The following is a 13,411-nucleotide window of genomic DNA, read 5'->3' on the forward strand; positions in this document are numbered from 1 at the left end:
CTGAAACAATTTGTATAGCTGGGGGTGCTGAGAGCCATTGTACCCAACTATAAACCTCGGATATGACGGGCACCATTTGAAGCTAGGAACAGGATGCAGGTTGTACCTCCCTCCCTTAACTAGGACTTCCTGGTCCAGCAACATCTGTGGTCCGACATGGACCACAGATGTTCCTGGACCACAGAGCCCAGAAAAAGGGAGGTCTGGCAGCAGGAGAAGGGGCACTGGTGATTCAGCCAGGAGCCCAGAGTGTGTGTGGGAGGGGTGGGGGAGAGGATGAGTGGCATGGCAGGGAGTTCGGGCCTCAGCGGAGCTCCCTGGCCCCAGCTGCTGGGAAGCTCTAGCCTGGCTGCAACCATAGACCTCCGGCCCCGGCCAGGGAGCTCCAACCCCAGCAGCAGCCAAGGAGCTCTGGCCCCATTCTAGCTCCACTGACTGGGGAACTCCAGCCTCAGCCTGGAAGCTCTGGTCTGGGCAGTGAAGATCTCTCTCTGTCCCTCTGTCCTGGCTGCAGAGCTCTGGCTCCAGCTGCAGAGCCAGGCGGCTTTGGAGCTCTGCCCCTGCACAGCTCTGGCTATGGTGCTCTGGCCCCAGCAGCAGCAGGGCCAGGGAGAGCCCCGGGGGGGCTGAGGCAACAGTGGGGGAAGGCTGGAGCCCTAGCCCGGTGGCAGCATGGCCACGAGGGGAGGTACCTTCCCTGGTCCAGCAAATCCCCTTGTCCAGGACCAGTCAAGTCCAGCGAAGCCCAACCTGTATTACAAAGGAAATATGTTAATCTGACTTGCATCTTTTTACAATGCTGTGCCTGAGCTGAACTCACTTAGGTTTGCAGTTGACTTGGTGTGTTCACTTTAGTGAAGCTGAATCGAGGCCAATCCTTCATGAAGATTCAGAATGGGAATATACCAGTTTCATTTACATGAGTACAAGTATCAGTGTGCTTGGAGCTTTGTGAGCATGCTGGAGGGGAGCTAGGATGGTGAATAGAATATACAGCACTGCAATTTAAGTTCACGAGACCATATTTGGAACAGGTGAATTGTGACCATATTTGGATTGTTGGACTATGGAAAGCTAGTTGCCAGGTTTCAGTGCGGTTCCCAGTCCAGAAATGGTGCTGTTGGCAATGGATTTTTATATTTTATCTTTTGGGGGAAAAGCAGATGTGATGTGAAATGTATTACACAACTGGCACTACCTGGAGCCTTTTAGCAGTCTCAGAAGACAGGTCAAAGTTTGATCTGCATGGAAACAGAATTAACTGCTTTTGAATCCTCCTAGAACAGAGTTAAGAACATAAGAGTGGCCATACTGAATCAGACCAAAGGTCCATCTAGACCAGTATCCTGTCCGCTGACAGCGGCCAATACCAAATACCCTAGAGGAAGGGATCACAACAAATAATCCTCACGTGATCTGTCTCGTCACCCATATCCAGACAGAGGCTAGACACATCATTCCCACCCATCTTGGCTGAAAGCCAATAATGGACCTAACCTCCATGAATCTATCTAGCTCTTTTTAAAACCCTGTTAAAGTCCTAGCCTTCACCACATCCTCTGGCAAGGCGTTCCACAGGTTGACTGTGTGCTGAGTGAAGAAAAACTACCTTTTGTTTGTTTTAAACCTGCTGCCTATTAATTTTATTTGATGACCTCCTAATTCTTATATTGTGAAAATGAGTAAATAACTTTTCCTTATTCGCTTTAATACCAGTCATGATTTTATAGACCTCTATCATATCCCCCCTTAGTCTCCTCAATTCTAAGCTGAAAAGTCCAAGTCTTTTTAATCTCTCTTCATATGGGACCCGTTACAAACCTCTAATAATTTTTCTTGACTTTTTCCTGAACCTTTTTCAATGCCAATACATCTTTTTTGACATGAGGCGATCACATCTATATGCAGTATTCAAGGTGTGGGCATACCATGGTTTTATATAGAGGCAATAATATATGTTCTGTCTTATTCTCTCCCTTTTTAAATTATTCCTAACATTCTATTTGTTTTTGCTTTTTTGACTGCTGCTGCACCCTGAGTAGATGTTTTCAGAGAACTATCCACAATGACTCCAATATCTCTCTTGAGTAGTTGTAGCCAAATTAGTCCCCATCATATTGCATGGATAGTTTGGATTATTTTTTCCCTAATGTGCATTACTTTACATTTATCAACATTAAATTTCTTGTGCCATTTTGTTGCCCACTCACTTAGTTTGGTGACATCTTTTTGAAGGTCTTCACAGTCTGCTTTAGTCTTAACTATCTTGAGCAGTTTGGTATCATCTGCAAATTTTGCTACTTCACTGTTTACCCCTTTCTCTAGATCATTTATAAATACATTGAATAGGATGGGTCCCAGGACAGACCCTCCTTGGGGGACCCCACTAGTCACCTCTCTCCGCTCAGAAAACTTACCATTTATTCCTACCCTTTGATTCCTGTTTTTTAACTAGTTATCAATCCACAAAAGGACCTTCCCTTTAATCTCACGACAACTTACTTTACTTAAGAGATTTTGGTGAGGGACCTTGTCAAAGGCTTTCTGGAAATCTAAGTATACTATATCCTCTGGATCTCCCTTGTCCATGTTTGTTGACCCCCCTCAATGAATTCTAGACGATTAGCTAGGCATGATTTCCATTTACAGAAACCATGTTGACTTCCCCTAACAAATTATGTTTATCTAGGTATCTGACAATTTTATTCTTTACTATAGTTTCAACTAATTTGCCCAGTACTGATGTTAGCCTTACTGGTCTGTAATTGCCAGGATCACCTCTAGAGACCTTTTTAAATACTGGCATCACATTAGCTATCTTCCAGTCATTAGGTATGGAAGCTGATTTAAAGTATAGGTTACAAACCACAGTTAATAGTTCCGCAATTTCCCATTTGAGCTCTTTCAAAACTCTTGGATGAATGCCATTTGTTCCTGGTGACTTATTACTGTTAAGTTTATCAATTTGTTCCAAAACCTCCTCTAATGACACCTCAATCTAGGACAATTCCTCAGATTTGTCACCTAAAAAGAATGGCTCAGGTTTGGGAATTTCCCCAAAATCCTCAGCCACGAAGACTGAAGCAAAGAATTCATTTAGCTTTTTGGCTATGACTATCATATCTGAGTGCTCCTTTAGAATCTCGATCATTCTACATTTTCTTTCACGTATAGTGCCATTACCACACCAGCACGACCTGCTCTGTCCTTCTAATATATTTTGTACCCTGGTATGACTATGTCCTATTAATTGTCCTCATTCCACCAATTTTCCGTGATGCCTATTATATCAATATCCACCTTTAAGACGAGGCACTCTAGTTCACCCATTTTACTATTGTTTTACTAAGTTGAGCCATTTTACTAAGTTGAATCACTTGGAGGCAATTCTGTGGGGAGCTTGCACTGGCACTACCTATGTTGTACCTGTAATGAGAACAAAGCAGTTTTCAAACTCCAAACTTCTCCAGTCCTTCAACTTTTATTAGCATTAAAACTCAAAATAAATCAATTGCAAAGTACTAACAAATAAGCAAGCACTCTCTCAAGCAAATATTTTTGTTTAATCAGTTAAAGATATACCAACTCTAGCTTCAATGGTCTAATTCAGTCTGCTAACAGAAATGTCATTTCTTTACAATCTTTTTTACATTAAGCCTTACGTTCTATAAACCAAAATAAGTTATGATGATGGATTACATTGGATGTCACTGCCAACAATGTTCCAAATTTTTTCACACAAATTTTTGTAAAGGGGAAGAAGGGGAAAACGCTCAAAACACACTATCTACAAGCCTTTTACAACTATAATTATAAAAGGTTTAATAAATCCTTCCACTAAGTTTGGATACTAAACTACCAAACAGAATTACCTTAAAAACTGAGAGAGTATTAAAAGCAGCATTTCAACTTCAGAGTAGAACAAATCTGCAAGAAGAGCAGAATGCGAACAGCCTGGTATTTATGAATGTTGAAGAACACTTTGATCAAATTATGAAAGTCATGAGTATATTATGAAATACATTATAAAAACAGGACGAGGGAAATCACCAAAATACCTCACATGAGCAGAGTGGATTTTGTCTAAAAGAATGATTTAAACCATGGTAGGGAAATCAGTGCATTCAACAAATAGCAAAATATTGTCAAGTAAAAGGGATGCAATATTGTGTGGTGTAAGTGCTATATATTTATAGTTCTAACATCACGTGGTCTAGCAAAGAAACAAGCAAGATAAAATTATCCTATTCTCACATAGGAGTACTACATATCATAATAATGTGTGCTTGCACACACTGATACTTATTCATTATCAAAGCAGTATTAAATTGCAGATAAAAAGACTGCCATTTTCTAATATGTACCATGCTGAACTCAATGTCTGTGCTTACATAATAAAGGAAAAAATGAAGAGAAAAAATACAGAAAAGGAAAGAACAAAGCTAATTGTTAGACACATATATTCATATAAATAGTGGATAAGTACTTCCTTAAAGCTCAACTAAACCTCAAACTCACTTGATTGTAATATTAATTGTATATATCCTATGTGTTAACATTTTGGACAACTGAAATGCTTACCATTTATATTTCATGACAAACTCTTGTGGAAATAATGCTAATTATGTCTATCACAATAATTACAAAATAGTATCAATTCCACTCTACACACACGAATCTCAAAGTCCACAAAGATAAGTATAAACAAATCATCTAAACTTCTAATTATTGCAGATCATAAAGGAAGACACTTTTCAAAATACATTAGAAGGCTAATTAATTATTGTCACACAGAAAAGTAACAATGTAACATCACTGTGCACTAGTTTTAAAAGCCTAGTGCTTACTAAATTCTAGGTTGGTTAATTTGAAAAAAGGCTAGAACATTTAAAAAACCCTAAAAGTAGCTTCCAGTTTTAATTTTAATCCCTTTAATATTACTGGATAACTGAATCATGTATTGTTAGGCCACTAAGTCACTAGAAGTGGAAAGTTAACATTTAAAGATTGCTAAATAAGGTTAAAAAAGGACCAGAGGAAAGACTATGAGAATGAAAGGTGACTGATGTCTAAAAGTTGCTCTATTCAAGCACTGACATGTACGTAGGCTACCATGAAACTTTGTGATGATATGACAAAATCAACCACTTATTTCAGTCAACGTTATAGGCACAGACTTGACCAAAATAACAGCAAGTCACTGTGCCTTGGGGTACATGCCCATAGAATCACCCGATTTTATGTAGGTAATTTTGACTTCGACTGAAATTAGACTGCCTAACACAGGGTGAAATATAAGTGGCCTGCGAGCTGGATACGGTTTACCAGGGTTAATCCCTGGCAAAACACCAGGTGCTTTATTTACTTGCACATCCATAGTACGGCCATTTGCAGCTCCCATTGGCTATGGCTCACCATTCCCAGATAATGGGAGCTGCGGGAACATATGCTAGGCTTAGAAAATAGCTTTAACCAGATGAACTAAATGCTTCTCCATCTTCACAAAACATCCAAACTTATGATACTAAGTATGTTCATATTTTTCAGTTTAGCTAAAAAGATTTGCATCCATCAATTTGTTTTAATTAAAAGTAAATTGCTACTTAATTTACCCAGCCTCAGTGCTATTTCAATTGAGAAGAAGAAAGCTCCAGCACAAGTTTCAGCATATGTTGACAGTTCTCCAGCATTCTCCAACAAAAAATGGAAGCCCAGACTTGATATTGCTAATGTGGGGGTATGTCTACCTTGCACTCTCTTTTGAGAGAGGGATGCAAATGAAGACATTCGAAATTGCAAATGAAGCTGAGATTTAAATATCCCGTGCTTCATTTGCATAATTGCATTATGGCGCTATTTCGAAATACAAAATGCAGTGTAGATGCTGTTATTTTGGGAGAACACCCTTCTTCCGAAATAACTGTTAAACCTCATTTTATGAGGAATAAGGGTTATTTTGGAAGAAGGGTGTTCTCCCGAAAACCACATCTAAACAGTGTTTTGTATTTCGAAATAGCGCCATAATGCGATTATGCAAATAAAGTATGGGATATTTAAATCCCGGCTTCATTTGCAATTTCAAATGTCTTCATTTGCATCCCCCTCTTGAAACAGGGTGTAAGTGTAGACATACCCTAAGAGGGAAAAAAACTAGAACACTTTTTGGGGGGAAAAACAACCATTTTGGAGGTTTTACATTTTTTTTTTTTTTACAGTAAACAACAAAACATGCTCCCCATTGACATTCTCTTTTTAAATGGAAGATGAGACTATTGTAAAAGTTTTTACTTTATTTCTGAGATGGCACCAAGCTTTCCAAATGATTCCACCCTGACACCCAACAAAGTAATCACCAGCACCTTTGAGAGAGAAGTGTACTGGTTTTGACTACAGCCAAATTAGTTAACGTAAGAAAGAAAATATTGTGGAGTTTTTTATTGTTACTAAGCAGTGTCTTAATTAATACAAAGAGAAGTACACTGGTTATTCAGAAGTTTATAAACAACTTACAAAGTGAGTAATTCCAGATAGCTTCAGAATACAATGAAATTCCTGCATCAGAGTTATACAGAAAAAGCCTCAGGGAAGAAAAGCAGCAATGACTGTTACAATTATGCAAAGTATTGTTTCAGAAATAGTATGCTGTGTGAGTAATCCAATTGGAAGACTCTTCCTTTGAGCGCTTTGCTGAGCTGTGTGACGTAAAAATAGACTTGTACGCCTCTGATTTCTCCTCACGGTCGGCAATGGATCTCTTGGTGGTGCCAGCTAACACTTTACTGACTTTTCCTGATGTTGAAGAACTTCCATTAGCTGTTAGGGAAGGAAAAAAATATATAGTTTTCTCTAATTTGCAAACCTAAAACATACCTAAGAGATAAAAAATCATTTTTGCACCTCTGAAAGATAAATTTATTGATGGCTTGATTCAGAAATCTGACCTGAATGTATAAGATAGCATACAAGATTCTAGTTTATGTAATTTGTAGGGAAGGAAGCTGTTTTTTAACAAATAGGGAGGAACTGGTTGAAAATTTGAAAGTGAAAGGCAGCTTGGGTGAAAGTGATCATGAAATCACAGAGTTCACAATTCTAAGTAATTATAGAAGGGAGAATAGCAAAATAGAGACAATGGATTTCAGGAAGGCAGATTTCAGTAAACTCAGGATATGTCTAGACTGCAAGCTTCTTTCAGAAGAAGCTTTTCCAGAAGAGATCTTCAGGAAAAACTTTTTTTGAAAGAGAACATCTACACAGCAAAAGCGCAATGAAAAAGTAATGTGCTTTTTCGAAAGACAGCATCCACATTGACTGGAAGCTCTCTCGCATTTCAGCTGTGAGTACTGTGGATGGAGTGGCCACCAGGGCACCTGTGCTTTTTCCTGGGGGCTCTTCTTTCGAAAAAACACTCTCTTCCACATCCACACATGCCTTTTTCCGAAAAAGCTTTTTCCAAAAAAAGCTTCTTCCTCATAGAAAAAGATTTACTGCTGTTGGAAAAACCCCTCCATTCATTCTACTTTGAGTCAAAAGAATGCTACAGCAGTATGGACGTAAGTGTAGTTTTTCCAGAAAAACTCTGCAGTGTAGACATATCCTCAGAGACCTGGTAGGAAAGATCCCATAGAAAGCAAGACTAAGAGGACAAACAACTGAAGAGAGCTGGCAGTTTTATAAAAGGGCCCAAAAGCAAATTATTCCACTGCATAGGAAAGAGAGAAAGTATGGCAGGAAACCACCTTGGATCAAACAGGAGATCTTGTATGATCTAAAAATAAAAAAGGAGTTGTATAAAAAGTGGAAACTAGATCAAATTACAGAGAATGAATATAAGCAAATAACACAGGTATGCAGAGGAAAGGTTAGAAAGGCAAAGGCATAAAATGAGCTCAGTCTAGCTAGAGATATAAAGGGTAACAAGAAGACATTCTACAAATATATTAGAAGCAAGAGGAAGACCAAGGACAGGGTAGGCCCATTGCTCAGTGAAAAAGGAGAAACAATAAGAGGAAACTTGGAAATGGCAGAGGTGCATAACTTCGTTTCAATTTTCGTCAAGAAGATTGATGGTGACAGGATGCCTAACATTGAATGATCATGGAAATGGGTTTGGTTTAGAAATTAAAATTTAAAAAAAGAACAAGTTAAAAATAACTTAGAAAAGTTAGATGTCTTCAAATTACCAGGACCTGATGAAATGTATCCTAGAATACTCAAGGAGCTGATAGAGGAGGTTTCTGAAGCTTTAGCTATCATATTTGAAAAATCATGGAAGGGAGAAGAGATTCCAGAAGACTGGAAAAGGGCAAATATAGTGCCCATCTATAAAAAGGGAAATAAGAACAACATAGGAAATTACAGACCATTCAGTTTAATATCTGTGTCAGGGAAGATAATGAAGCAAGTAACTAAGGAATTAATCTGCAAACATCTGGAAGATAATAAGGTGATAGGAAACAGCCAGGATGGATTTGTAAAGAATAAATCATGTCAAACCAAAGTGACAGCTTTCTTTGATAGGATATTAAGCCTTGTGGATAAGGGAGAAGCAGTGGACCTGGTATAACTAGACTTAGTAAGGCATTTGACATGGTCTCTCATGACCTTCTTATCAATAAACTAGGGAAATACAACCTAGATGGGGCTGCTATAAGGTGGGTGCATAACTGGCTGGATAACTGTTCTCAGAGAGTAGTTATTAACCATTCAAAATCATGCTGGAAGAGCATAACAAGTGTGGTTCCGCAGGGGTCTGTTTTGGGACCAGTTCTGTTCAATATCTTCATCAATGATTGAGATGATGGCATAGAGAGTACGATTATTAAATGTGCAGATGACACCAAGATGGGAGGGTTGCAAGTGCTTTGGAGGATAGGTTCATAATTCAAAATGATCTGGACAAACTAGAGAAATGGTCTAGGTAAATAGGATGAAGTTTAATAAGGACAAATGCAAAGTACTCCTCTTAAAAAGGAATAATCAGTTTCAGACATACAGAATAAGAAGTGACTATCTAGGAAGGAGTACTGCACAAAGGGATTTAGGGGTTATAGTGGACTGCAAGCTAAATATGAGTCAACAGTGTGACACTGTTGAAAAAAAAAAAGGCAAAAAAGCAGCAAAGATTATTTTGGGATGGATTAACAGGAGTGTTGTGTGCAAGACACGAGAAGTCATTCGCTCTACTCTGCACTGATTAGGCCTCAACTGAAGTATTGTGTCCAGTTTCAAGAAAGATGTGGAGAAACTGGAGAAGGTCCAGAGAAGAGAAACAAAAATCATTAAAGGTCTAGAGAACATGACCTATGAGGGAAGACAGAGAATTGGGCTTGTTTAGTTTCAGAAAAAGAAGACAGAGAGGACATGATAGCTGTTTTCAAGCATCTAAAGGGGTGTTACAAGGAGGAGAGAGAAAAATTGTTCTCCCTGGCCTCTGAGGACAGGACAAGAAGCAACAGGCTTAAATTGCAGCAAGGGAGGTTTAGATTGGACATTAGGAAAAACTTCCTGTCAGGGTGGTTAAACACAGGGAATAAATTGCCTAGGGAGGTTGTGGACTCTCTCTCACTGAAGATATGTAAGAGCAGGTTGGATAGACATCTATCAGGGATGATCTAACTGGTGCTTGGAAAATGCCCTCTTAAATATATGGAGAGGATTAATGGACGAAACAATGCTATCCAAATCCCAGTACCCATCCCTCCCCTGAAAAACAACTCCATGAAGTGATTTATCCTCATCTTGGAGAGCAAGAACTCCAAGATACCCACCAAGAATGACTACTGCACCAGGATATATAAAAGAATCAAAATGCGTCCTATAAATCCATGGAAATTTTAGGGTCCAACAGTAAGAAAATTAATTTCAACCCTACTCCTAACCTACTCAGGTTTTCTTCTCTCTTATTGGATTTTTTTCAATTCATTAATGCAATCTAGCCTACAGACATATAAAAAAATGACTTATTTCAAATAGGTCAAACAATTATTCCTTTACATAATGTGCACTGTGAAATTATTTTAAACAATGTTAGAGTTAGTATACTACTACATGTCTATTAGCAATAATAATAATTTGGGCTAAAATATTAATTTAAGAATAATCATTTATAAACTGAAGTGCTCAGTAGTTTTTTAGGAAGAGGCAGGGGTTAGACACTTGTAATGAAAATACTCTGCATACTTCACAGAGGCACTATTACTCATGATTTAGCTGACAATCTTGTAAATATCTCTGGATTCATCCAACATTAGATGACTTTCTCTTCAAAGTGTTTTCTCTTGAAACTTACATGATTCTGAGTCTCATTACTAACCTTTAAAATATGATCATTTTTATAGCTCTGGTTAAAAAGTCAATATGAATTAGAGACATTACATTATGCCATATGTATTACCTAAACTCTTACTGCTACTCTCTGGACTAATGGGTAGCCAAATATAATCTTAACTGCATGACTGCTGCTGAATACATTAGGTAGGTCCTTAAAGTTACTTTGCAGTGATCTGACATGTGGCAGAACAGCAGTAAAGTTATTAATATATCCAAAGCTGGTTAGTTTTAGTTTTATCGGAATGTCAAAAGATTTAATAGGAAATAAACAAATTTTCTGCAAATGTTAAAGATCCCGCATACACTTTGAATATTTATAATATGTTTACCAACAAGATAAATCCTAAAAAACTGGAATTGGAAATGAAAACCATGTATATTATTGTATATTAAGACCCCCTCTTCTAATGACACATTAAGCAAATATCTCAGACGGTCATATATTTTGAGAAGTGTTTTTACATTACTTTTAGCATAACAGATGTTTTTATGGTTTGAAAAGAAATATTTTCATTTGCTTGGTGAACTTTTTGGTAGTAAACAATCCTCTTCAACTCCTAAATAATGGCATTAGCACCACAAAGTGGAACTGATTGAGATATATTTGGTAAAACAGACACACAGAAAGAAAATATAGATTATACTATATACCTAATTGTCAGATTAAGGCTTCCAGTGCCCATGCAAAGACTGGATTATACTCTGCACAAACACTTGTACATTTGGAAAGTTTTAACACATCCATGTATGCACAAATGTTAGAATTTTACCTCCTACTGGGCTTCTAATACTGCACATGCTTGCATTAGAATTTTCAAGGAGTTTGAGCACACACAGGGAGACAAGGTAAAACCTAGTAGCTATTTAGGACCAAATTTCCCAAACAAAGGCGCTCTAATAATATCTGAACACAGGAAAACAGCTTATGAAAACTTTCCCAGTTAAACTGAAACACACACACCAACCTGTACTCTTTGTAAAGACAATCTGTTTCCTTTCTCCAAAATTAGTGTTCATGTCACCTTTTGCAGTCTTTACTTCTGATGGTCCTGGAGAATCTGCAGAAGAAAAAAAGCTAAAACTAAAGCTAATTTGTTAAAATATCCAGAAGCCAAATGTAAATTGTAGGTGTAACAATGTTACCTTCAGTGATGTCTTGTTGAGAGACCAATTCTGCTGATTTACATTTCTTTGATTTCTGAAATAATACAAGCAGAAAACTGAGGTTACATTTAGAATCTCCATATGTGATATCAAACAAAGGGTGCATTTGACAAAAATAAATCCCTTTGTTATGCTTATGTGTTTTATACATGAACATGCTTCTTTCCATACACTTTATGCTTTTCATACTACAGGCTAAACCTCTCAAAACCATGACTCTCTGGCACAGTAGCACCATGGATATTTCTGGACCAGGATGTCCTGGTGGCCAGGAGTCCAGCAGCAGGAAGCTGGAGGATTGGAACCCTGCAGGGGGTAGAAACTCTATCAAGCTGGCTGCAGCAGGGCTGGTGTCTGGCAGCTGATCTAGGGAGCCCAGCCAGGCCAGCGGTGACCTGCACTGGTCCAACAACCTTCCTTGTTTGGGACCGGTCAGGTCCCAAGAGTGCCAGATCAGGGAGGTTCAACCTGTATTTTAGTGTAGAAAAGTAATAATCTTTTATTAAAAAACAACAAATGGTCTGGTAGCACTTTATAGACTAACAAAACAAAGAACAATTCATAGGCTGAAAATATGCTGCCTAGAAGCAAGGCTTTTTTTGCTTATTTGGTTTCATCTTTTTTTAAAATCACAAAGACTAATTTTATGAGTAAAATGACAAGCTACTCAGTAATCTTATTCATAGACTCATAGAACTGGAAAGACCCTTGAGAGGTCATTGAGTCCTGCACTCATGACAGGACCATGCATCATTTAAACCACTCTTGACAGGTATTTGTCCAACCTGCTCTTAAAAATCTCCAATGATGGAGATTCTACCACCTCCCAAGGCAATTTATTCCAGTGTTTAACCACCCTAAACAGGAAGTTTTTCTTAATGTCCAACCTAATCCTTCCTTGCTGCAGTTTAATCTTAGTGGAAAATAAGTGACATAGCAAATGCTGCTCTTAGTCTTGTCCAGCAGGTGGTAGCAAAAGGCCACCATTATGAAGCCAGAAATAATCTACTATCATTTTGTTACATGGATGTAAACAGCACTTTCTCTTCACTATGCCTCCATCTTCACAATTATGGACAAGACAGACACTGAAATTTACAAGAATACTATCAGAGTGCTTCAGAAAAAAAACAGATTTTTATATTATAAGCTGTCTGCTTCAAACACAGAGCAGCCAGAGAGAAGGGATGATGTAAACAAAACATTTCCTCATTCACGGACAACTCTGCACACTAAATCTGATAATGGCTCACCTGACAGCAGCTGAGGCTTTCACATTTTAGTTCTTCATCCAATAAGCAGTCCGAATTTATGGATTAGAGTTAACATCTTAGAACAAACATACAGGGCTCGTCTACACTGGCCCCTTTTCCGGAAGGGGCATGCTAATTTCACAGGTCGTAATAGGGAAATCCGCGGGCGATTTAAATATCCCCCGCGGCATTTAAATAAAAATGTCCGCCGCTTTTTTCCGGCTTTTAGAAAAGCCGGAAAAGAGCGTCTACACTAGCCCCGATCCTCCGGAAAAAAGCCCTTTTCCGGAGGATCTCTTATTCCTACTTTGAAGTTGGGCAATTTTATTAATTCAAAGTAGGAATAAGAGATCCTCCGGAAAAGGGCTTTTTTCCGGAGGATCGGGGCCAGTGTAGACGCTCTTTTCCGGCTTTTCTAAAAGCCGGAAAAAAGCGGCGGACATTTTTATTTAAATGCTGCGGGGGATATTTAAATCCCCCGCGGATTTCCCTATTACAACCTGTGAAATTAGCATGCCCCTTTCGGAAAAGGGGCCAATGTAGACGTAGCCTGCATGTTCAGGGTAGGTATTAGCATTGAATATTCCTTTAGCTGCCCAACTAACAAGCTTGTCACACTTGCCTTCTTGCCAGTGAATTTTAAAAATTGCTATAAACCAGAT

At 38.5% G+C, this 13,411-nt stretch overlaps 1 protein-coding gene across 1 annotated transcript in view; it reads right to left on the reverse strand.

Annotated features, from left to right (window-relative positions):
* Positions 1–6,190: 6,190 nt before the first annotated feature.
* RTF2 (replication termination factor 2) overlaps positions 6,191–13,411 on the reverse strand; it is a 73,556-nt gene continuing 66,335 nt past the window's right edge. Inside the window, exons 7-9 of the mRNA XM_006129396.4 lie at positions 11,476–11,530; positions 11,298–11,390; positions 6,191–6,813 (exon numbers count right to left, since the gene is read on the reverse strand). Coding sequence (XP_006129458.1) covers positions 6,629–6,813; positions 11,298–11,390; positions 11,476–11,530 — 333 coding nt within the window. The 3' untranslated portion in view covers positions 6,191–6,628. The remainder of the gene's footprint in view (positions 6,814–11,297; positions 11,391–11,475; positions 11,531–13,411) is intronic.

Source organism: Pelodiscus sinensis, chromosome 18 (assembly GCF_049634645.1).
Source record: "Pelodiscus sinensis isolate JC-2024 chromosome 18, ASM4963464v1, whole genome shotgun sequence".
NCBI lineage: Eukaryota > Metazoa > Chordata > Testudines > Trionychidae > Pelodiscus > Pelodiscus sinensis.